The 26,077-nt window shown below is 41.4% G+C and overlaps 1 protein-coding gene across 4 annotated transcripts in view; it reads left to right on the top strand.

Moving 5' to 3' along the window:
- SPIN1 (spindlin 1) overlaps positions 1 to 25,571 on the top strand; it is a 57,239-nt gene extending 31,668 nt beyond the window's left edge. For 3 of the 4 annotated variants that reach the window (XM_060200545.1, XM_060200547.1, XM_060200546.1), the window contains exons 2-6: positions 883 to 1,092; positions 7,667 to 7,715; positions 21,306 to 21,559; positions 22,506 to 22,739; positions 25,311 to 25,571. In XM_060200545.1, coding sequence (XP_060056528.1) covers positions 1,041 to 1,092; positions 7,667 to 7,715; positions 21,306 to 21,559; positions 22,506 to 22,739; positions 25,311 to 25,510 — 789 coding nt within the window. In that variant the 5' untranslated portion in view covers positions 883 to 1,040 and the 3' untranslated portion in view covers positions 25,511 to 25,571. Of the gene's footprint in view, positions 1 to 882; positions 1,093 to 7,666; positions 7,716 to 21,305; positions 21,560 to 22,505; positions 22,740 to 25,310 lie in introns of those variants that run through there. The other variant, XM_060200548.1, reaches the window with a different exon arrangement.
- The last annotated feature ends 506 nt before the right edge of the window (positions 25,572 to 26,077 follow it).

Here is a 26,077-nt window from a genome sequence, read left to right as displayed (position 1 = left end):
GAGTACACAAAGAATCTAATATAATCACTGGAATTGGAGATAACAGTTCTGATGTAATACAGAGTGGTTTACATACTATGAGATTATCCGTTATGTATGCCATTAAGATGTCTGTGTGTGCTTTTAAGACATTTATACTTGACATATAGAGGAAGGGGGCTGCTTTGAGCAACACATAGCAGAACCTCACTGCGAGATGTACACCGTGTGCCTGCCACTGCAGACCTCCTTTCTCTAGGTACTAATGATGTAATGAAGTTTATCGCTCAGCCTTGAGAGGCCGTGGAGCTCAGTGGAGCATTGCCACCTCTGGTGAAACTTGCCTCTCTGAACCTGGGGGCAGGGGCTTGAACCTGAGTCCTCACGCAATGTAACATTTGTGCATTACCAGGTGCACCACTGCTTGGCCCCTAAGATGATTTTTTTTTTTAATTAAGCAAATTGTTTTGCCATTATCCTGTCAAAACAGAGTGAGATGCATTTTTAGGAAAGCTTGGATTTGCTACATTGTCCAAACGTGGCAAATATTGAAGCAGAACAAAACCAGGATTTCATTAGTTAGCACTTCTTCAGTGACCTCATACTATTTTGCCATCCCTGAGCGCTTAGGTGGGCCCTGCATCTACCCAGACCTGATTGGGACACCAGATGCCCTGCAAGCACCCTAGGCTTTGTACAGAATCTATTGTCTCCATTTCTCCTGCCAGTCTATGTTGTCCTAGGAATCCAGGTTCAGAAATAAACTTCTGGAAAAAATGTGTTGTAACTCATAAGTTCTCCTTCTGGCGTATCTCACTTAACATGTTGTATTTGATGGTCAGATAAATTTGCTTTTGTGATAATTGCGTACTAAGTTATGAAATGTTATTTTGTGTTTTACAGAGTGTTTGTGATTTCACCTATTTTTGCTGAACTTATGAAAGAGGTTCCTGAATGATGGATTAATAAGAACACTGCAATTCCGTGACACATTTCAAGTTAAAAGTTACTGAATTTTCACCCTAGTCCAGCAGCATTGCTGCTCACTTAAATACAGATGAATGAAGACCCCATTCGGGAAGACCCCTGGCCAGCGGTCCAGAGCTGATGCAGGTAGGCATTAGAACAGTGAACTCTTGTGTTCTGTTGTCATAAATTCAAAATAAATTACCTAGTGATATTCCAGTCTTGTTCTGTCTGCTGTTTTATGATTTACTATTCTTTTAAAAAAATCACTGTTGATACTTCATTGGGACAAATAGTGGTCTATGGAACAGCTGCTGAAGCCTGGGTAGTTTCTTATAGGTGTCTGCACCCTGCTCCCAATACCAGCCAATCCCTCTTCACCATCATGCACTGGATAAGCAATGCCTTTCCTCCTCCATCTCCATCAGTCCAGAGTTGTTTGCTTTTCTGTAATATACTCTACCCAATCCAATCCTTGTATTCCCCTTTTTGCCTTGCTTCTTAAATGCCACCTGTAAGTGAGATTATCTGGCATTTATCTTTCTCCTTCTGGCGTATCTCACGTAACAAGTGATTTCTTAAAGTTCTGTCTAAAATGAGGCAAAGGAAATGATGTCGTCATTTCTTAGCTGATTAGTATTCCACTGTGTGTATACACCACAACTTTTAATTTTTTAAATTTTACTTTAATGAGAGTGATATAAAGAGAAACACCAGATCACTGCTCAGCTCTGGTTTATGGTCGTGCTAGGGATTGAACCTGGGACTTTGGAACCTCACACATGAGAATCTGTTTGTATAACCACTGTGCTATCTTCCCGAGACCCCTTTTCATGCATTAAGACTTTTTTATTGTGCTTACTTATTGGATAGAGACAGCCAGAAGTTGAGAGGGAAGGAGGCAATAAAGAGGGAGAGAGACAGAGCTAGACACCTGTAGCACTGAGGACTGGGGGCTTGAACCCGTTTCCTTGTATCTTGTAACCTGCAATCAACCAGGTTCACCACTAGCCAGCCCACCACAACTTTCTTTAGTACATACAATAGTATGTACATGCATAACATTTCTCAGTTTTCCACATAGCAAAACAACCCCCACTAGGTCCTCTGTCATCCTTTTTGGACCTGTACTTCCACCCCGCCCACCCCAGAGTTATTTTCCAGCACAACTTTCTTAACCACTCGTCTGTATTGGGTATATGGATTGCTTGTAGGTTAGGCTACTATATGTTGTGCAGCTGTTCACATAAGGTGTACACAGATCTCTTTGGATAGATGTTTTTGTGTTCTTTGGGCATCCCTAGGAAAGAAACTGTTGAACCATGGGGTAGATCCATTTTTAGTGTTCTGGAGAGCCGCCATACTTTTTTCAGCAGGGTTTGAATCAAGTTATATTCCCAGCAACACTGTAGAAGTGTTCCACTTTCCCCACATCGTCTCCAGCACTTGTTCCTGTCCTATCTAATGTATGACTTGCTTACAGATGTGAAGTAATAGTATCTTACTCTTATTTCTATTTCCCTTTTTCTAATAATCAGTGACTGAGCATTTTTCATGTCTGTTGGCCATTTGCATATTTTCTTTAGTAATAATGTACAACCACTTTTTAATAGGATTGGCTGTTTTTGTGTTGGTGAGTTTTGTGAGCTTTTTATGTACTTTGGTTTTAACTCTTTGATAAATGATTTGTAAAGATCTCCCATAATTCCTTTGACTGCAGCTTTTCAGTTTGATGTAGTCTCATTGGTTTATTCTTGTCTTCTTTTCCTTGCTGTTAGAATTGATTCTACAAAGACATTTCCAAAGCAAACTTTTTTTTTTTTTTTGCCAGTATCTTCTTTTTTGTGTTTGATGATTTTTGCTCTAACATTGACATCTTTTGCTTCATTTGGAGTTGACTTTTGTGCATGATGATGTGGTCAGGTTTTCATTCTGCATGTTTCTGCCCAACTTTCCAAACATCATTTGTTGAAAAGACTTTTTGCTTTCTCCCTTTGATGTTTTGGGCTCCCTTGTCAGAAGTTAGTTAGGAATTATGATTTGCTATTTTTAAAGGTTTGTGGTTTCCACTGTTGTGTATACCATCTGCATGTGAAGAACTAAAAAACAGTACAGTATAGTGGGGAGCTGGACTCAGGTCTGTTCCACTAATCTGGGTGTCTGCTTTTATGCCAGTTTCATGCTGGTGTGGTTATTAGAACTTTTTCTTAAATATTTTTATTTTTATTTATTACTGGATAGAGACAGAGAGAAATTGAAAGGGAGAGGGGAGATGGGAGAGAGAGACAGACAGACACACGCACCTGCAGCCCAGCTTTACCACTTGTGAAGCTTTTCCCCTGCAGGTGGGTTATTAGAACTTTGTAATGTTTGTTTTTACACATTTATCAATATGGGAGAAAGTTTGTAGTTCTTAGACTGTTTCATAAATAGTGCTGCCACTTACTCTCATCTTTCTTAGTCCTACTTGGTTCTTTGTGTGTGTGTGTGTGTGTGTGTGTGTGCCTTCAGGGTTATTGTTGGGGCTCGGTGCCTGCACTACACTGCTTCTAGAGGCCATTTTCCCCCCACTTTTGTTGCCCTTGTTGTATTTATTGTTATTGTTCTCATTGCTGCTGCTGTTGTTGTAGGATAGCACAGAGAGAAATCGAGAGAGGAGGGGAAGACAGAGGGAGAGAACAAGATAGACACCTGCAGACCTGCTTCACCGCTTGTGAAGTAACCTACCCTCCTGCAGGTGGGGAGCCAGGGGTTCGAACTGGGACCCTTACCTTTGTGCATGTGCTTTGCACCATGTGCCCATAACCGTCCAGCCCCCAGTTCTTTTTCTTGACTGCTAATTGTTTATATTTTAAGAATTAAGGATTGTTTGATTACTAGTTCTTCCCTTTTCTTGGCTGGTAAACAGAAGATTTGTTTCTGCCATGGTACATTCCTGGATGAGAGCATCTGCTTGTTGGGGCCATGTGGTGGTGTCCAGGGCTTGTTCCCGTTGCCACAGACTGCCACGGTGGTGGATTAGCGGCTACTGTGGGTACCCTCTCCTGAAGTGGAATGTAATAGAATGAAGTGTGTGGTGGTCTGGGAGGTGGTACAGTGGATAAAGCACTGAACTCTCAAGCATGGGGTCCTGAGTTCGATCCCTGACAGCACATGTACCAGAGTGATGTCTGGTTCTTTCTCTCCTTTCTCACTAATAAGTAAAATCTTAAAAAAAAAAAATGAAGTGTGTGGTGAATGGGTAGGGGGTTTACACATACTTGGTTCAGTTCCAGTAGGAATGGGGTGAATCATGCTATTTACACCTCCAAGTCTGGAAATGTGCCAGGGATTTTAGAAGTAGATTTACTACCTTTCCCATTTATCAGTATGTCTGACCTTGACTCACAAGCTGCCATTTCTCTAATGCATGTGAACTTTGCTGGTGGGGAAATTGCTCCTAACAATCTATCTGGGCCTTCATGACCTAGAATGGGCCACCTTACAAAGATCTGCTTGCACGCTATTTCTTTTTTCAGTTAATAACTCTGTCTTGTCATCTGAAGGAAAAACAAAAACAAAAAACACAAGGGAACAAGCAAAGTCAGATGTGAAGAGACAAGCCTTTGGTGTCTGTCTGCAGAATTGAGACTATTAAGGGAGGTTTGGGGACAAGGGTAGGGTTGAAGGGTGGAAGTATTCGGTGGACTTCAGTGTTTTGGTTGGGGAGCACATTTTGAAGAGGTGGGCATTTGTATCTCTCACTCTCTTTTAATATTTTTATTTAGTTTATTTTAATGAGAAAGGGTAGACACAGTGGGAAAGATACCTAGAGAGACAGAGACAGACACATGCATACGCACGTCCACACACCCCAGAACACTGGTCAGTTCTGGCTTATGGTGGAGCTGGGGATTGAACCTGGGACCTCAGAGAACATTTGTATCTCTAAGTCATTTATACTCTTATTAACCAAAATTAGCTGGAAAACTATTTAAAAAGATACATCTTTTTAAAGTTATTTTCTTGAGGGTGATGAGGTGATTGGAGATAGCTCCCCTTGTAGAATACGTATACACTTCACTTTGCTCAAAGGTTTGAGCCCTGACCATCATAGCGGAGCACCATGCAAAGGAAGAATTGTATGAGCTGTGGAGCAGTCTTGATGTCTCCCCCTTCTCTCTCTGACTCTCCTTGTCTCTTGCCCTTTGTCATTTTTTAAAAATTTTTAAACGGTTTATTTATTAATGATGGGGAGGAATAGAGCACTACTCAGTTCTTTTAAATTTTTTTATATTTATTATTCCCTTTTGTTGTCCTTGTTGTTTTATTGTTGTAGTTATTATTGTTGTTATTGATGTCATTGTTGTTGGATAGGACAGAGAGAAATGGAAAGAGGAGGGGAAGACGGGGAGAGAAAGACAGACACCTGCAGACCTGCTTCACCGCTTGTGAAGCGACTCCCCTGCAGGTGGGGAGAGGGGCTTGAACTGGGATCCTTGTGCTTCGCACCACCACTACTGCCTGACTCTCCCCCCACCCCCCCCCCGCTTTTTTTTTTTTAGTGCCGCATTGAAACCCTGGTGGCAAAAAAAAAAAGTTGGTTTCTCTTAGCATCTTTGTCCACTAATTACATTATTAAATTATTATTCAGTTAATAAGGTTATGATACCTTTTCCTGCATGTTTAGCATTTTTTAAAAGTTGTTTTAATCAAAGAGATACAGTAAAAAAGGGGTGGGGGAGACTGGCCTGAGCACTGCTCAGCTCTGACTTATAGTGATGCTGGCGGTTGTACTGTGCACCTCAGAGCCTCAGGCATGGAAGTTGTTTGCATAACCATTCCGCTATCTCCACAGCCCATTTGGTAATTTGTTGGGATAGTGGACATTTGAAAGTGTTGTAGAGGATTAAGGATTTTATGTTCTTTAACAAATACTGGGGTTTGTTTTGCAAACAGTTGTTCAACTAGGTTATATCAGCTCTTATTCTTAGGGCTACTTGTCACTTTTTTGTGGCTATTTCTGATTGTCCAACATGTTCAAATAGTTGGCTAATTGAACTTAGAAAGCTTCCTTGCCTTTCTGGTTAATATTTGGAAAAAGGCTTTGGACCCTCCCCCAAGATGTTCGGTATCCTCTTGGAAGCTCCCTCCTTATATAGCTCTTTCTCAATCCCCAGCCTGCTCCCACCCTCCCCACTGCATCTACCTTTCAGTATAATATAATAACAGTGTTGGTTCTCCCCTCTCCCTCACCCCCCCTATCATTTTCTTTCCTCTCTCTGTCTCTCTCCCTCTCTCGTGGGGGCTAGTGGTAACGGCAGGTTACTGTTACTGTTCTTCAGTGTTTTTGGTTTCCCTGTCATATTATCTTTAAGTTGTTCTCAGGTTGCAGCTTCATTCAGTGCTCCCACATGGACTTTGTCCCCCTCACCCCATTTTATTTATTCATTTATGCATTTTGGAGAGAGACACCTGCAGTACTGCTTCATCGCTCATGAAGCTTCCCTCCTGCAGGTGGGGGCCAGGTGCTTGAACCCAGGTCCTGTGCACTGTCATGTGCATGCTCAACCAGGTGTGCCACACCCGGCCCTGACTGTCCTTTGTAAGCAAGCCCACAGCCCTGGTTTTTCTCAGGACAGTCCGGGACTGTGTCGGCCTGCCTGAGGTTTCTGATCTGTTCAGTGCTGCCTGAGTTCCTGGTGCCTGGATCTTTCCATACCTTCCATGTTGTCTTTTACTTATCTGTACCTTTGAGCCACAGAGTACTATTTTAATATTTATTTACTTATTTATTCCCTTTTGTTGCCCTTGTTGTTTTATTGTTGTAGTTATTAATGTTGTTATTGGATAGGACAGAGAGAAATGGAGAGAGGAGGAGAAGACAGAGGGGGAGAGAGAGAGACACCTGCAGACCTGCTTCACCGCTTGTGAAGCAACTCCCCTGCAGGTGGGGAGCCAGGGGCTCGAACCAGGGCCTTTATGCCAGCCCTTGCGCTTTGTGCCATGTGCACGTAATTAACATTGCGCTACCACCCAACTCCTGGTCGGTGATTTTGTTGAAGCTTTTTTGTCTGCATAATCTTGATATTTTCGGTTTCATGATTTGGAAAGATGAGCTGTTGCCCCTATATTTTTACTTTTGCAGAATCCCTTTTAGCTTATTTTTAAAAGCGAAGGACGCAAATGTTGACTGCTTATTGTCTTAATTTTTTTGTTGTTACTTAAAAATATTTATTTTCCCTTTAGTTGCCCTTGTTTTATTGTTGTTGACGTTGTTGGGTAGGACAGAGAGAAATGGAGAGAGGAAGGGGGAGAGAAAGATAGACACATGCAGACCTGCTTCACCGCCTGTGAAGTGACTCCTCTGCAGGTCAGGGCCTGGGGGCTCAAACCACGATCTTTACACTAGTCGATGCGCTTAACCGGCTGAGCTACCGCTGACTCTTGCTGTTGTTAAATATTATATTTTATTGAGATACAGAGAGAGAGAGAAACACCAGAGCACTGCTCAGCTCTGGCTTATGTTGGTGTGGAGGATTGAACCTGGGACTATGTTGGTGTGGAGGATTGAACCTGGGACTTCTGGTTCTTCAGGCATGAAAGTCTGTTTGCATAACCATTATGCTATCTCCTCCACCCTCTTTTCATTCTTTATATAGCAGTTCTTTAGAACTTAGCGCCCCCCATCTATTTCCTGTTCTTTAGTTTCATTGACCTGTTTCATTCATCTCTTTTGTAGGCCATGCTGGTGTGTCTGCAAGTATGATGAAGAAAAGGACATCCCACAAGTAAGCACTTCTGAAGTTTGTAGTGGGAAAAGGTTACTTCTGTGTCACCCTGTCCCCTGTGGTAATCAGGTGGTCTTGGCACACACAGTGTGTGGACAGCCCCTCTTCAGGTTGGGTAATGGTATGCAGCCCTGTGTCTGCCTGCTGTCTTCCCCATAGCCTGGTCTGAGTAGTCTGGCTCTGTCCTTCAGCCTTTAAAAGTCCCAGGCTGTGATGTTCACTAGGGTGGGGCCCCAGCTGGACCGGTGGGAACGGCGTCCAGCTGTGTTGAAGGTTCCAGGAAACTCACTACTTACTCCTTTGGAGAAGAGACATACCGTAGGATCTAGCTTCCACCCTCCCTGTCCCTGAGTCTTGCCTTGCTGGCTGGCACATTCCTGTTGTTTTATGACATTTTCAAATGAATGAGAACTGTACTTTAGAGAAAGGTAATTAAGTAGGTCTGCGTTTTAGGTGACAAATGTGTATAAAGTCCTAAATTCTATGGGTACTAGAGTATAAAAACCACCTTTTTTTCCCCTTCCCTGAAGTTTTCTGGTTTGTCGTGTACTTATGTCCACATAGAAAATTAAGATACTACCTTAAACAATACTCACTTGTGCAGTGTTACATCTAGTAGGTTTCCTCAGTATTTACCTATGCTGGTGGTGCCTACTACTCTGTGTAGCTAAATTTGAGTCTTGGCCCCAGATTATTGAACACAGAAGGGGGCTGTTTGCTCCTTGCTTTCCCGAATCTTCATTATACTACTTATCCCCAAAATTCTCCTACGGAGAGACCAGTGTCCCTTGGTCACTGCACTGTCACGGTTGAAGAGTGGAAGTGGCCTCCTGGCTGTCGCTTTATTGATAGATCTGCAGAGGTAACAAACAGTGCCTTTCTGTAATTGTCAGTGACTAGACCAAACAACCCTCCCACCTAAATGCATACATGAGACATAATGTAAATATTTGTGATTTTCAGCTTAAGAAATTAAGTGGAACATAAAAGTGCAAAGGTGGGTAAGTACGCTTTTGTGCCCCTGAGGTTTGATGGGTGTTTCTCAAATTTCAGTTTTCTGTCTGTGAATCTGATAGGCCTGGTGCTCTTACAACTGTGGTAATATACCTCCTTTAAAACAGGCCAATAATAAAGGTGGGCTACAGCCAGGCAGTGGCACACCTGGTTGAGTGCACATGTTGCCGTCCGTACTCAAGGACCTAGGTTTGAGCCCCACTCCCCACTTGCAGGGGGGAGGATTCACAGGCTGTAAAGCAGGTCTTCAGGTGTCTGTCTCTATTTATCTCTCCCTCCCCTTTCAGTTTTTCTCTGTCCTATCAAATAAAGTAGGAAAAATAAAAAGGGGAAAAAATCATGGCTGGGAACAGTGGATTTGTAGTTCTGGCACTGCTATGATGATCCTGGTGGCAATAAATAAATAAACATATATATATATATATTTTTTTTTTTTAAATTTTTTATCTTTATTTGCTGGATAGAGACAGTCAGAAATTAAGAGGGAAGGGGTTGATAGGGAGAAAGAGAGACACCTGCAGCACTGCTTCACCACTTGTGAAGCTTTCCCCCTGCAGGTGGGGACTGGGAGGCTCAAACCTAGGTCCTTGCACACCATAACATGTGCACTCAACCTGGTGCACCACCACCTGCCCCCATATATATCTATATTAAAGCAGGTTACATGTTAACTTTTCAAGACCAAAAAGTTCATTTAAAGTATTTTGTGAAAGTTTAAAATAAGTGAGCAGTGGTCTGACAGGTGCCACGGTGGATAAAGCATTGGATTCTCAGCTATGAGGTCCCAAGTTCAATAACCGGCAGCACATGTACCAGAGTAACGTCTGGTTCTTTCTCTCGCCTGTCTTTTTCATGAATAAATAAATAATTCTAAAAATAAAAATAAGTGACCATAGAATATTATGTGGGGTGGTGGAGATAGCATAGTGGTTTTGCAAAGAGTCTCATGCTTGAGGCTCCAGGATCCTGGGTTCAATCCTGTGCACCCCAAAAGCCAGAGCTGAGTAGTGCTCTGGTAACAGTATAGCACGAGTGCAAACAGTAATGTGGATTGTTCATTTCACATAATTCCAAACATATGAAAATGAAAGTCCATTTGTGTCAGATTTCAAACCTTAACGGATTTGAGCTCTTGGACCTATTACTAATACACTTAGCTTGAGTGTTTGTTTGTTTGGTTTTTGTTTTTGTTTTTTACCAGAGCACTGCATAGCTCTGGCTTAAGGAAGTGAGAGGGATTGAACCTGGGACTCTGGAGCCTCAAGCTCTTTGCAGAACCATTATGCTACCTGCCCCTACCCTTGAGTGACATTTATTATACTCACCTGAAGCAATACTGTTTAGTAACTCCTGGCTTTGATATATTCACTTAGCTTCTTTCCCTTGCAACAGAAAGAATAAGCATTCCTAGTAAACTTTTCAAGTTGAGAGACTCTCCCTCATGCAAGTTGAGGGACTTGAATTTGGTGTAGTGCTGTAGTAGGGTACTTGCCTGTCTTACCCATAAAACAGAGACCTCAGATATGTAACGAAAAGAAGTTGGAATTAAAGGGAAAGTTGTCAGTTATTTTTCCTGTTTTTCCTAATCTCAATGCAAATCTGAAGAGTGGAATGAAAAATGGGACAAGACTTTACATATTTTACAGGTGAAGGCTGCAAATCTCTATGGATAGAAAAACAGGGGTGTTCAGCGGGGAAGCAATTCCAGAAGCCAGACCTTCCACCTTCTGCACCCCACAGTGACCCTGGGTCCATGCTCCCAGAGGGACAGAGAATAGGAAAGCTATCAGGGGAGGGGATGGGATGCGGAGTTCTGGTGGTGGGAACTGTGTGGAGTTGTCTCCCTCTTACCCTATGGTTTTGTCAGTGTTTCCTTTTTATAAATAAAAAAAATTAAAAATTAACGAAAGAAAAATGAAATGTTGTCTTGTGAAGAAGCCATTCAGGGCCTAATCTTGGGGTGAGCTCGAGTTCTTTACATCGTGATGCTTGTCTCCTCTTGTCAAAATTAAAATCACAGTGTTGAATTAGAGAAAATGGAATTCTGTGATCTGGGAGCTGGTGCAGTAGATAAGGCATTGGACACTCAAGCATGAGGTCCTGAGTTCAATCCTAGGCAGCACATGTAACAGAGTGATGTCTGGTTCTTTTGTTCTCCATCATTCCTCATAAACAAATTTAAATATATATATTTCATAAATAAATATTTATGAAAAATATATAAATATTCGTATATGTATGTGTATATATATATACATATACATATATTCTCAGCAATCTCCTTTGTACAAATGACGTTTCTGGAAACCAAATACAGAGGAGCAGAACTGGAGCTTTACTGTCTCCTTGTCTGCTTCCACTGTGGTTCTCCAGGGAAGTCAAAGGCGCTAATAAACTCTTAGCGCTTCTCCTTTGCTCCCAGGACTATGGCCATGCCTCTTGTCCCTGTCTGAGTGGCACCAGGAGGCTGAGAGGTGGTAGACACCTGCTTGCGGGAGACATTTTTTTTTCTTTAAAGATTTATTTATTTATTTATTAGTTAATGGGGTGGGAATACCAGAGCATCACTGTAGTGCGTAAAATGCTAGGGGTTGGACTTGCCACCTCATGCTTGAGAATCCACTGCTTTACCACTGTACCATCTCCCACGCCACCAGGAGATGATTCTTGACAATGATTATCTCTGACCCATAGGGACTGTGGGATTTTAGGATGAGTCTGAAGAGTATGCACTCAGGAGCACTTACTTAGCTCAGCTTTGTTTTTTTTTTTAAATTGGGGAATTAATGTTTTACATTCAACAGTAAGTACAATAGTTTGTACATGCATAACCTTCCCCAGTTTCCCATATAACAATACAACCCCCACTAGGTCCTCTGAATCCTTCCTGGACCTGTATTCTCTCCACCCACCCACCCCAGAGTCTTTTACTTTGGTGTGATACGCCAATTCCACTTCAGGTTCTACTTCTGTTTTCTTTTCTGATCTTGTTTTTCAACTTCTGCCTGAGATTGAGATCATCCCATATTCATCCTTCTGTTTCTGACTTAGTTCACTCAACATGATTTTTTCAAGGTCCATCCAAGATCGGCTGAAAACAGTGAAGTCATCATTTTTTATAGCTGAGTAGTATGCCATTGTGTACTTGCTCAGCCGCTCATCTGTTGTTGGACACCTGGGTTGCTTCCAGATTTTGGCTATTACAAATTGTGCTGCCAAGAACATATGTGTACACAGATCTTTTTGGATGGATGTGTTGGGTTCCTTAGGATATATCCCCAGGAGAGGAATTGCAGGATCATAGGGTAGGTCCATTTCTAGCCTTCTGAGAGTTCTCCAGACTGTTCTCCACAGAGGTTGGACCAATTGACATTCCCACCAGCAGTGCAGGAGGGTTCCTTTGACCCCCACACCCTCTCCAGCATTTGCTGCTGTTACCTTTTCTGATGTATGACATTCTCACAGGAGTGAAGTGATATCTCGTTGTTGTCTTGATTTGCATTTCTCTGACAATCAGAGACTTGGAGCATTTTTTCATGTGTTTCTCGGCCTTTTGGATCTCTTCTGTGGTGAATATTCTGTCCATGTCCTCCCCCCATTTTTGGATGGGGTTATTTGTTGTCTTGTTGAGTTTGGCAAGCTCTTTATATATGTTGGTTATTAAACTCTTGTCTGATGTATGGCATGTAAAGATCTTCTCCCATTCTGTGAGGGGTCTCTTGGTTTGGGTAGTGGTTTCTTTTGCTGTGAAGAAGCTTTTTAATTTGATGTAGTCCCATAGGTTTATACTTGCCTTAGTCTTCCTTGTAATTGGATTCGTTTCATTGAAGATGTCTTTAAAATTTATGTGGAAAAGAGTTCTGCCAATATTTTCCTCTAAGTATCTGATAGTTTGTGGTCTAACATCCAAGTCCTTGATCCACTTGGAATTTACTTTTGTATTTGGTGAAATACAGTGATTCAGTTTCATTCTTCTGCATGTTTCAACCCATTGTTTCCAACACCGTTTGTTGAAGAGACACTCTGCTTTCCCCATTTAATAGTCTGAGCCCCTTTGTCAAAGATTAGATGTCCATAGGTGTGGGGAGCTTTGTTTTTAAAAATAAATAGAAACCTGGAGTGAGCAGGTGGCGCAAAGTGCAAGGACTGGCGTGAGGATCCCGGTTTGAGCCCGCCCCCCCCTCGCTCCCCACCTGCAGGGGAGTCGCTTCACAGGTGGTGAAGCAGGTCTGCAGTTGTCTATCTTTCTCTCCCCCTCTCTGTCTCCCCCCCCCCCAATTTCTCTGTCCTATCCAACAACGACGATATCAGTAACTACAACAATAAAACAACAAGGGCGACAAAAGGAAATAAATAAATATTAAAAAATGCATATTTTAAAAAAGGAACCAGGAGTGTGTTTCCTGCACCAGTGCTTCCTCCTGCATTTGGTAACTAGGGCTCCTGGGCCCCCACGATGTGCTTTGGGAAATGCTTCTGCATTGAAAATGCATCCTGGAACTACAACAATAACAGCAAGGGCAACAAAAGGGAATAAATAAATAAATAAATAATTTTAAAAAGAGATAACCTCTCTTAAAAAGAAAGAAAAGAAAATGCATCCTGGAGCTGGCAGGAGGGGGGTGGGCTATCTAAGATGAATTTAAATGTCCTAGTCCTTTGTTTTAGTATGTAAATGTCAATTTTTTTTTTTCCTTTCCTAATTTTTTAAATTTATTTTCCCTTTTGTTGCCCTTGTCTTTTTTATTGTTGTTGTAGTTATTGTTGTTATTGATATCATCATTCTTAGGACAGAGAGAAATGGAGAGAGGAGGGGATGACAGGAGGAGAGAAAGATAGAGACACCTGCAGACCTGCTTCACCACTTGGTGAAGCCACTCCCCCTTGAACCGGGGTCCTTACTCTGGTCGTTGTGCTTTGTACCACATGCGCTTAACCTGCTGCGCTACCGCCTGACCCCCCCCCCCCTTTAATATTTATTCATCCTTTCCTAATTGGAATAGCAGATTTCCATTTCATGATACCAAATGGAAGGTGACTGGGTGTTGCTATTTCTCGTGTAGTTAGAAGTGAGCAGGACCCATCACTTTAAGCAGAGGTGCTTTTATGTATCTTTTCTTTGCATTTAGCAGGCACAGGCACTGGCTGGCTGGCTGACTGGCTGCCATTTCCTCCTCCTGCCCTTGCTGTGGTCTCACGTCATTCACAAACCCCTTGCCCAGTAGAAACCCAAGTCTTTTTATAGTCAGAGGATAAATGACTTGTCTGTGAGCATAGAACTAAAAGGCGCCAGAGATAACATTCAGAAACAGGGCAGTGTCCTAGAATCATAGTAGTGACCACATCATATTTCCTGAACTTCCTGCTTCCCCCCACCCCCCCCCATAAACGTACTTAACTAGTGTCTTTTTTTTTTATTTTAGGTTTTTAAAAAATTTCATTATTGGGGGATTAATATTTTACAATCAGCAGTAAATACAATAGTTTGTACATGCATAACATTTCTCAGTTTTCCACAATCTTTTTTTTTTTTTTTAAGAATTTATTTATTCATGAGAAAGATAGGAGGAGAGAAAGAACCAGACATCACTCTGGTACATTCGCAGCTAGGGATTGAACTCGGGACCTCATGGCTGAGAATATAAGGCTTTATCCACTGTGCTACTTCCTGGACCACGCTTACTAGCATCTAATGAAGAAAGTGTTATTGGTCAAAGAATAGTCCCTTTTAATTGGCAGTGACTGTCAACAGATCTTTTGGAAGACCCTGGAGGTATTTTGCTATATACTATGAACATCTGTGATACTCTCAGGGCATAGTGTATAAATGAAGTCATGAAAGAGAAATCCTGAAAGAAAGATCTGGATGGAAACTGACTTCTTTCCCCATCCTGTTCTCACAGTCATTAAGTTGGCTATGTAGCTCTTATCCAAGAGCAAGTACTAGAAATACTTTTCCATTTATTAGTTTGCAGCACACAAAAACAAACCTGTTTTTAACGTAATTAGTGTATTTCCTTAATATTCTACTGGAAAACAGTGAGGAAACATACTTATGCCATAATACTAAATAGAACAAGGAGTATGTCAGTAATTCATTACTCACAAAGCATACAGGTGAGTATAGCTGTTTACTGCTTTGTGGTAGAAATGTGATAGTTGAAAATTGAATTTAGCTGGTTTGTTTACCTTAAATATTGGCTAACCAAGTAACATAGTTTACTGAAAAACAGTGATCAGTTTATTATGTCAGTAAGAGTTTTGAGAGGATGAAAGGCCTAATATTTGATTTCTTTTGTTGATGAAAAAAAAAGTATTTTCAAATTTAAAGCATTGAGCAAAACACCTCTACATCCTACAATTCCAGCTTACCTTTTTGAGACCGTGCTTCATAGAAATTAAGTGTGTTGTGAGTCAGTGCTACTTTTGATATGGAATCAGAACCACTGAGAAGCTGTTGTTAACTCTCAGAACAGATGCCAGCCCACATTGTCAATGAAACTGAATTAACCTTTTTTTAATTTCTTCTGCATCCAGGGTTATTGCTGGGGCTCGGTGCCTGCACCACGAATCCACTGTTCCTGGAGGCTATTTTTCCTCTTTTATTGCCCTTTTAATTTTTTTTATTGTTGTTGTGGTTATTATTGTTACTAATGTTGTTTGGACAGGACAGAAAGAAATAGAGAAGAGAGAGGAGAGAAAGACACCTGCAGACCTGTTTCACTGCCTGGGAAGTGACTCCCTCCAGGTGGGGAGCCAGGGATTCAAACCAGGACCCTTATGGCAGTCCTTGTTCTTCATACTATGTGCATTTAACCCACTGTGCTACCGCCTGGCCCTGGAAACTGAATAACTTAATTAATTAATTATTAATTTCCTTTTGTTGCCCTTGATGTTTTATTGTTGTTATTGCTGCTGTTGTTGTTGGCTAGGACAGATAGAAATCGAGAGAGATGGGGAAGACAGATAGGGGAGAGAAAGATAGACGCCTGCAGACCTGCTTCACTGCCCGTGAAGTGACTCCCCTGCAGGTAGGGTGCTGGGGGCTCCAACCGGGATCCTTATACTGGTCCATGTGCTTTGCACCCCATGCGCTTAACCCGCTGTTCTACCACCGGACTCCCTGAATAACTTTTAAATACTTTTTTCTTGGAACTATCTATTTCATGCAATAGCTTTTGAATGTCAGAAAAAGGACAGTGGTAGACATTTAATTCTGATTGTCCTGCTTTTATACTTACTTTACTTGACTCCCAAGACTTTTATTTGCACTTGACTATAATTTCAGATAACTTTTGCAATTGAAGAAAGTCTTGGTATTTGTTTAGAGTACTGCTTATTTATCATCCAGTAAAGTGATAGTTAACATTTAGAATATGAGAGATTGAAGATTTATCAAAATTAGTTTTTGTTATTGTTGATATGTAAAGTTCATAGTGCAGAACTCTGAGAAATTTCTGCAAGATGTAAACCAGTGGGCATGGACTTATATAAAAACCAAACTGAGTTGAGGAACTTGGAACTGTAGAAGGATACCTGTGAGAAAGAATTTTCAGGCTGCCCCCCATTCAGCTTAGAGACAGCAAAAGCACTGCATTTATACTCAAGGGACGAGTAGGAAACCAGCTTCCTTTGTCAGTTGGGTAGCAAGTGCCTCTCCACTGTTGCAGGTCCTGCTAACTCCTACTTTCCCTAGAATCAAGGCTGCATTTCTAGAATCTGTACTTACTATTCAGATACCGGGAACCCTTCACTTGGGCCACTGTAGATATCATCTGATCTTGACTTGCATCTAAAATACAAATGCCTGGAGTCATCAGGTACTTGAGGACAACAGGACAGATGCCACGCGAGAACTCACCCAATGAGAAGACACGTAGAAAACAACATTCAGACAGCACCAAATCTTGTAACAGTAAATAAAAGCCCTGAAAGGACTCAGGTATCAGCGGGTAGCGCAGTGGATAAAGTGTTGGACATTCCGTGAATAAGTCCCAAGTTTGATCCCCAGCAGCACATGTATCAGAGTAGTGTCTAGTTCTCTTTCTCTCCTCTCTCATTAATAAATAAGCAAAATCATATTTTTAAAGAGATACTCATTAATAAATAAGCAAAATCATATTTTAAAGAGACACTCAAAATAAGAGGATATATTTGTAGAAATTAAAAATATTATATCAGATATCCAGTGGGTGGGATGAGATTCAGGCCTGTATTTAAAGCCGATTCAAGCAACGTTTGGGCTGGGTGGTGGAGCATCCCGTAGAGTATATGGTGCCACAAACAAGGACCCAGGTTCAAGCCCCTGGCTCCCACTGCAGAGGGTAAGCTTCATGAATGCTGAAGCTGTGCTGCAGGTGCGTCTCTCTCCCTTTTCTCAGTTTTTGTCTCTACTAAAAGAAGGGAGGGGAAATGACCAGTAGGAGCAGTGAGTTTGTCATCAGTCACCAAGCTCCGGTGATAACCCTGGTGGCAATAAAAAGACAAAGCCAGGAATTTTCTTATGATGAACAGAGTGAAAGTTGTAGAGGATGGATCTAAAAATGCTGCTATTGCTCTAGCGATAGTTTGAAAAGGGATGGAGGGGAGGTGTGAAACGTGTGATGGGTAACTTTGCACAGCTTTCTCTAGGCTGACCAACTAAAGTGTGCCAGCCAACTAGTAAAGGATGATCAGAAACATGTCACAAGTCTTGGTGACATATTGGAAGATGGGAACAAGGAAAGTTCTTAAAAGTAACTTGAAAAGAAAAATGAATGACCTTCAAAGGAACAAGGATCAAATTGGCATATGCTATCTGTAATTCCAGAAAATTGAAGACAATAAAATTGTTGTTAAAGTGTACTTGTTCTCAATAACAGAAGAAAAAGGCTTTGAACCTGGCTTGTGTATGTGAGCAGTCCGGAATGAGGGCACAGTATTTTGAGATCTCAGGTATTTAGAGTTTGCATGTGTGTGTCCTGTCTGATTCATTGGAGGAAGGATCTATCTGAAAGGCAAAATAGATATGACAGAACAAAATGCTGAGAGACAATGAAAGCTCTGCCTTTTTATTCCTGGTTAAATAGGTGTAATACTAAACCCTTGTCCCTTCACCAGAAGTGCCTCCAAGTTTACCCTGAGCTGATTCATGTGTTACAGTCCTGTATCCAGAGAAACGCAATAAATACTGGTCATTGTACGCATTTCTGTTACATTGGCATTAGAGACAAATTCTGTCTAGAAATAAACTTCAAGAATCAATTTTAATATTTTCACATTGTAAATAAGTCAGATTTTCTTCAGCCTCCAAAGAATCTACTTTTGTAAACCTTAAGTGAGCACTGTTCTTTTTTTTTTTTTTTTTCTTTTCTTTTTCCTCCTGAATGAGGAATGAAGATAGTTGTGGAATGAAAACAAAATGACAGCTTGGGAGTTGAAAATCTCGGAGTTACCTATGCCAAGGAGTTCAATTTAAAAATACTTCCTTTGAGAATTTGTTTGCTTTTGTTCTTGCTTGAATATAGGTTTTCAAAGTTTTAGTAGGAAAAAGTAAGAAGAAATATGTTTTGAAATTCAGACAAGTACTGTCACAATCAAAATGAGATAGTTTCCATTGGAGGTTCCATTGTGTGCAGAGAAGCATTGTTCATTGAGGGTACACAGGTGAAGAAAGTCAGGAATGAAATGAAAGATAGAAGCACAATGTTAAGAGTACGATCAAAATGAAAGGATTCGGGAAAATAAAGAATGCAGAAATGACTTTAAAAATGAATGTCCACTGGCCATTTGTGAGATTATTGTATCTCTCAGGAGAGGACAGACGTGTGTCCTTGGGGCGGGGCCTGCAGGGGGAAAATTGACAGTTCCTTTTTCAGGAACACAGTGCAGTACAGAGAGTGCCACTCATGTATGTCGGAGATACGTAGATGGTGGCTTTGCTGCCTTCAGCTGAATTTATATGTGATGTGGTGGGAATCAAGGTGGGAGAAAACAGCCTGCCTCGGATCCTGGCACGGAACTTTCCTGGTTGTAGTGTTTTCTCAGAAACAGAACCAGTGGTGGGAGGTGTACATACATGTATTCATAGAGGTTGGAGATGCACAGGTAAGCTGATATTTTCTCTTGGGCAGCAACTTGTTTCTGCTGTCATGTTTCTTGGTATGAGTCCTCTGCTGTGACCTGCGTGTCCCCGAGCAGCAGTGTCCATCTACCTCGTGTGCATTTTGGGGACCAGTCTCCTATCCCATACTCCTGTGAGGACTCCTTTGTGGGTGAAGCTGCTGTACCACGGCAGTTTTGCAGTTCCCTCACATTATTTTATCCCAGGACCCACTCACTGTAGGATGTTACTTTCAGTAGCTAGTCCTTGGTGCAGGCTAAGGTCTCCAAGCAGCCCGGATTAACCTTCTAAACCACTTCGTTTCTTTTTCCGAATTTGTCACGACCAACTGCTGTGGTCTCCATATGGTGGAGTGAAGTGGAGGGCTGCGTTAGCTAATTTAAGGCTTTTTGCAAGTGGCCCTAGTGTTCCAGCTGTGTCTCTTTCAAAAGCTTGCTAAGTTTTCTAGATTGGCCTACCTACAATTTAAAGTATTTTAAAATGCACCACATTTTTTTTTAAGTTTGTGTTGTTCACTTTTATTCACTGTATACCGATCGATAGCTGTGTGTCCATGGGTTGTTAGAAAGAATCATTCTCTGGTCTCAGTTTTTTCATTCTTGGCAAACAGTAACATCCAAATGCCAGTGTGACTTTTGTCTCCAGCTTGTTTTTTTTTTTTTTAAGATTTTATTTATTTATTCATGAGGAAGATAGGAGAGAGAGAGAAAGAACCAGACATCACTCTGGTACATGTGCTGCCAGGAATTGAACTCGGGACCTCATGCTTGAGAGTCTAGTCCCTTAGCCACTGCGCCACCTCCCGGACCACTCCAGCTTGTTTTTAAAATCAAGTTTTTATCTCTTTGCTTCTGGATTTTTAGTGAAGCAGATTTTTTTCCCCTTGATGTCAAAGTCAGATGCATTATTTGTAAACATTGTATACAGTTTACACACACACACACACACACACACACACACACACACACACACACACACACATTATTTGTTTATTAGTGAGAGGAATAAGAAGAGAGAAAGAACCAGATACCACTCTGGTACATGTACTGCCAGGGATCAAACTTAAGACCTCATGCTTGAGAGTCCAGCACCTTATCACTGCACCACCTCCTGGTTCACTGTATAGATTATATAGTTGTTAATAATCCAGGAAGAGAAAGGATATAGTTTGGGTTTGTGCTCGTAATTTTTAGTGTCACATTATTTGTCAATTTTTGTTTAAGGTTATGTCTTAGAGAAGTCATGACAGGATCCAAAGAGATAGCTCACCTAGTGGGATGTATGCCTTGCCATGTGTAGTCCAGGTTCAAGTCTCAACACGTTATGGCAATGTCTAGGCACTGAGGGACGTTGCAGTAGTGTGGTGTCTCTCACCACCACCCCATCTGAATGGGGAAGAAAAGTCTGCCCAGCAGCTGTGAAATGGTACATGCAGGGAGTCAGGCTTAAGCTCATAATACGAAGCTCAAGAACCTATGCAAGGATCCCAGTTCAAGTCCCCACTCTCCACCTTGGGGTGGAAGGGGGGGGCACTCACTTCACATGAGGTGAAATGGGTCTGGAGGTGTCTTATCTTTTTCTCTCCCTCTCTACTTCCCTTTCCTCTCATATTCTCTCTGTCCTCTCCAATAAAATGAGGTGTATGTGGCGGGGAAGAGGCCTCCAGGAGCAGTGGACTCATAGTGCAGGTACTGAACCCCAGCAGTAACCCTAGAGGCAAAAAAAAAAAATGTACATGCACAAGGCCCTTGACTCTGGGGGAGGGGAGTGGAGAGAAACACACTAGAGAGAAATAATGATGGTATAAAGCAAAGAGATGTTAGCCTGGACTGTGGGTAGAAAAGTTTAAATGTGGTCTGGGAGATGGCGCAGTGGATAAAGCACTGAACTCAAGCATGAGGTTCTGAGTTTGATCCTTGCCAGCACATGTACCAGAGTGATATCTGTTTCTTTCTCTCTCATCCTGTCTTTCTTAATCATCATCATCATCATCATCATCATCATCTAAATGTCTGGTTGGTTTTGCTGTGTAAAGCCCTTCAAGGCAGAATCATGTGGGTATTATAATGGTTAAAATTAATAGTCACACACTTTTTGATTTAAAAGGTATATATTATACAAAAATCATATACACGTGAGACTTCATGTGGTCAGCATTTCACTTTCTTTGATTAACTTAGATAACTGTGGCATGATTGAATTAACAGAAATAGAGTCTTAATATTAGGGCCGTAGTTGCTTGCCCCCACCTGTCCTTAGTTGAGCTGTAGCACTTAGAAGTCCCTGTAGCTAAGTGTGTGACACTCCCCCCCACTGTATGACTGTGGACTGAGCATCTGGAGCCGCCTGAAGTAGCAGTAACTAGCACAGTGTTTGGATCGCTCGTAGAGACTCCAGCTAGCAGTGATTGTGTTGGATCTAGGAATGCATACTTTTTGAGGTGATACCTTACGTGTGTGTATGTGTGAATACAGAAAACATCGGAGCAGTGTGGGGCCGAGCAAACCTGTTTCCCAGCCCCGGCGGAACATCGTAGGCTGCAGGATTCAGCATGGGTGGAAAGAGGGAAATGGCCCTGTTACCCAATGGAAAGGAACCGTTCTGGACCAGGTGCCTGTAAATCCTTCTTTATATCTTATAAAATACGATGGATTTGACTGTGTTTATGGACTAGAACTTAATAAAGATGAAAGAGTTTCTGCGCTTGAAGTCCTCCCTGATAGAGTCGGTAAGTTCCCTTTACTATTTGTGTGTTGTATGCTTTAAAAATAATTATTGAGATGGATGCTTTTTTCACTTATTTTTACATTACTGGTATTTTTATTAGATTATAAAAATTCCTGGTAGACATTTAAATTAGTCACCCCAAACCACAAATTGATCAGTACATTTTATAAAACCACAGTTCAGAAAACTGACACATAGAGGCGTGTATAAAATAGCTCCCTAGGAAGTTTACAAATAACTCACTCACATTCTGGACTCGGATGGGCAAGGATTTCTGCTCAGGAGCCCTGCTCAGGAGTCCTACTCAGCTCTGGCTTGTACAGGGCATTGAATCTTGAGCTTTGGAGCCTCAGAGTAAGAGTCCTTTTGTATAACCATTATACTTTCTTCCCTGTCTGTTGTTGTTATTATTATTTATATTAATGAGCAAGACATCAGAGCACTGCTCAGCTGCAGCTTGTGGCAGTACTAAGAATTGAACCTCAGCTGTTGAAGTGTAGTGTGTAAGTAACTGCTACACTGCCTCTCCAGCCATCCTTTGAATTTCAGAAACAGATACGGAAACTTCTGTGACAGAGTAAAGTAGAAGTATAAATTTTTTTAAGACACACATATAAAACTTGACTGAAGAAGCCTTAAAGTCAGTAGTCTCTGATGAACTAAGATGAAACAGAAGAAGCTTATAATTACCACCTACTCTTAGAGAACAGAGTTGGGGGTGGGGGTGTGGACAAGTGGTGTGTACCCAGTAGGCGCATTGTGAGCAGATGTGTTCAGAAAACTAAGAAAGAGTCGCTCTCTCTCTGTAACTGATCTCTGATGACTGTTGCTAATGTAGCAAGTGGGCAGAGTTGCAGGTGGTTCCCTTTAGTAAGTCTTCACAGTAAACATTCAGTAAGACACCGTGTACAAAGCTCTTCTTCCCCCCAACTCTGTTTCATTCCCAGCAACATCTCGAATCAGTGATGCACACCTAGCGGACACAATGATTGGCAAAGCTGTGGAGCACATGTTTGAGACAGAAGATGGTTCTAAAGACGAGTGGAGGGGAATGGTGTTGGCACGCGCACCAATAATGAACACGTGGTTTTACATTACCTACGAGAAAGATCCCGTCTTGTACATGTACCAGCTTTTAGATGACTATAAAGAAGGCGACCTTCGCATTATGCCTGACTCTAGTAAGTATTAACAAGTTTCGGTTTTTCATGACTTTTCAAAAGAGTTGAATTTTGGGCTTGGGAAAGAGTTGAATTTTGGGCTTGGGAGACAGTATAATGCTTATGCAAAATGTCTCTCCTGCATGAGCCCCAAGAGCTCTCAGGTGCAGTCCCTAGCACTGCCAGAGCCAGAACTGAGAAATGCTCTCATTTAAAAAAAAAAAAGGGGGGGGTCGCACAGTACGTAGCCAGTTAAAGGCACTTGGTGCAAAGTGCGAGGACCAGGTAAGGATCCCAGTTTGAGCCCCCGGCTCCCCACCTGCAGGGAGGTCACTTCAGGGGCATTGAAGCAGGTGTCTATCTTTCTCTTCCCCTTTGCCTCCCCTCCTCTCTCAATTTCTCTCTGTCCTGTCTAACAACAACATCCATCAATGGCAACAGTAACAACAACAACAAGAGCAACAAAATGGGGGAAAATGGCCTCCAGGAGCAGTGGATTCGTGGTGCAGGCACCGAGCCCCCCAGCATTAACCCTGGAGGAGGAAAAAAAAAAAAGAAAAATTGAATTTTAGAAAAATATTATTTATTTTGCAAATAGAGGCTTTTTTCATAAATCATGGTCTTTAATTTTGTTTCTAAACATAGCTATTAAAATGAATTAAGAAATCAAAATATACTCAAGCTAACAAGCTTTGAGCCCTGCTTTTTAACTTTAAGGCGTGTGTGTTTCTCTACTATAACAACACTGTACAAATTTACAATCACATGCATGATCTACAGTAAAAAAAAAGTTTTGATTACAGTGTTTTTAAGTTGTGGATCACAATTCAGCACCTGTTGTGTTATAACTAGTAAGGCAACAACAGTGTTCTATACTACAATAATACTCCCTCCACAGTCTAGCGCAAGGGTCAGTGAGAGCCCAGAAATGTTAAAAATCTTATGCCTACTTGTATAATCTGTATACATTTTCTAGGGGTTTTGTACTGATGATGAAGTCCTACACGAATCTCACTGTTTGTAGGCCGAACTAGTCACAGCAGCTGTTAACGAGCGTCAGGCACAAATCCTATTGTGCTTACAATCAGACAACATGATTTAGAGGTTTTCAGCTTTACACCTTCCGTTATTTCCTCAGCTTCACGTTATTTTCCAGGGTGGAAAAGCTGTGTGTGTGTCCATTCACGGCATCCCCAGACCGTTCAGGTGGTCTTTCAGGTGCTCTTTCCTCCAGGAAGCCCCTTATAAGTCTGAATGTAGATGTTTGTGAAGAGAGTAATCAGAGAAATCATGTAGCCAGTCTGGAAGTATAGCCAACCAAGAGGGAATGAACATGGCCAGAAGGAGCAAAGAATGTTTTATTTAGGAATATATAACTAACCCACTAGCTATTATGCTCTTTAGCATAGATTTTAAAAAAATGTACCCCTTTCCCTGGAACAGTTTGCTTTATACATTCTGTTTTGGCCTTTTACTTGCATTTGAAAAGATTAGTTTGGGATTCTTTGCAATAGTTTCAGTATAATGAAGCATTGTGTTTTCAAGATTTATCTGTTTGGCAGTATATCCCCATACTCCCTACGCCTTCCTTCCTCCCTTCTCCCTCTTACTTCACTTCCTCCTTTTCCTTCCCTTCCCTTCCTTTCTCTTTCCTTCCATCTCTCCCTCCCTCCCACTCTCTCTTCCTCTCTCTCATCTTCCCTCTCTCTCTCTTTTTCTCTCTCTCTTTCTTTTGCACTGTTCAGCTCTGGCCTATGGTGGTACTGGGGATTGAGCCCAAGGCCTCAGAACCTTGGGAATGAAAGTCGTCTTATATATTATACTATTTCCCCAGCCCCCTTTTTCTTCTCTTCCTAGTGTCCTTTGGTGGGTGTCATATCTAATAATCACCTGTCAAATCCAAATCTACTTTCTTAGCATATTACCTGGACTCTAATTTATAAGAAGTTATACAATTTCAGGGTTGTTTTTTTTTTAAGTTACTGTCTTCTTTTGGGAATTAAAGCTATAGTTAAACATGAGCCAGAGGACTTTAAGAAATAATTTTATTTTTAAAATTTTAAATTTTTAAATTTTATTAAAAAAATTTATTTATTGATAGGGACCTAGAGAAATTGAGAGGTCTGGTAGAGATAGGTAGATAGACACCACAACACTGCTTCACCACTCATGAAGCTTTCTTTCTGAGGGTGTGGACTGAGGGAGGGAGGGAAACATATGCGTTCTACCAGGTGTGCCACCCCCACCCAGCCTCCTATAAGGAATTTTTTATGGTAATTTTCAAAATAGTTTGCATGTCTAGATCTAGGAAGGGTTGGAAAGCCATTCTTACAGTTTTATTGGCATTTGATCCCACCTGTTCTCGTGTGCAAGTCTATCCTGACAGAGCACTGGAACACAGAGTATTGCCCTCAACCCTGATGTGTTTCTTTTCTGGGCCCTTGAAGAAAAGCCTTGCTGGTTCTTGGCCTACATCATCAAGATGAATTCAGAATGCTATAGTTTTTTTTTTATTATTAAAATACATGAATTAGTATGTATCTTAACGGTTGACTTGAAATATTACTATTATTTTTTCTTTTTCAAATACAGATGATTCACCTCCAGCAGAAAGGGAACCAGGAGAAGTTGTGGACAGCCTGGTAGGCAAACAAGTGGAATATGCCAAAGAAGACGGCTCTAAAAGGACTGGCATGGTCATCCATCAAGTGGAAGCCAAACCGTCTGTCTATTTCATCAAGTTTGATGATGATTTCCATATCTATGTCTACGATTTGGTGAAAACATCCTAGATGTCATCATGAACTTTGCCAAATTTGTGGAACTATTAAATGTATAATTTGTAGACATAAAGACTTGATTGCTTTCCAGTTTAATGAAAGCTTAAAAACGTCCCTGCGAACCCACAATCTCTGCAGCAGAACTGGTTTTGTTCTGAATAGTACAGATTTATGTGAACACAGCATTGTGTGTAGGCACTCTTCCTCTTATAAGAAGTCTGTCTGTTGGAGGGGAGTTACAGACAAGTCTGGTAAAAGTTCAGCTAGTATCATACATTTAAAACTAATTAAAACTTCCCCTTCCCTCTTAACACTCATCCTGATGCCACAATGCAAGCATAGTTTGGTATTTTTGTTACTGCCTTTTTTGAGATATATGTATCTATAGCTACCTATCTGTATATCTGTGTGTATACATACATAGTGTATCTGTGCACACATAGATCTGTACACACACACACCCCCACACACCATTGGCAGTCCTTTCTTTGTGGATTGGGACAGTGTTAAATAAATTTTTCCAGTTTAACAGGAGTGCTTTGACCTAAGCCAGTTATATTTGCTATGTTACCGCTATTT

The sequence above is a fragment of the Erinaceus europaeus genome, chromosome 10 (genome assembly GCF_950295315.1).
Source record: "Erinaceus europaeus chromosome 10, mEriEur2.1, whole genome shotgun sequence".
NCBI lineage: Eukaryota > Metazoa > Chordata > Mammalia > Eulipotyphla > Erinaceidae > Erinaceus > Erinaceus europaeus.
Note: the sequence above shows the minus strand (reverse complement) of the source record. Positions and strands in the feature narration are given on the sequence as shown.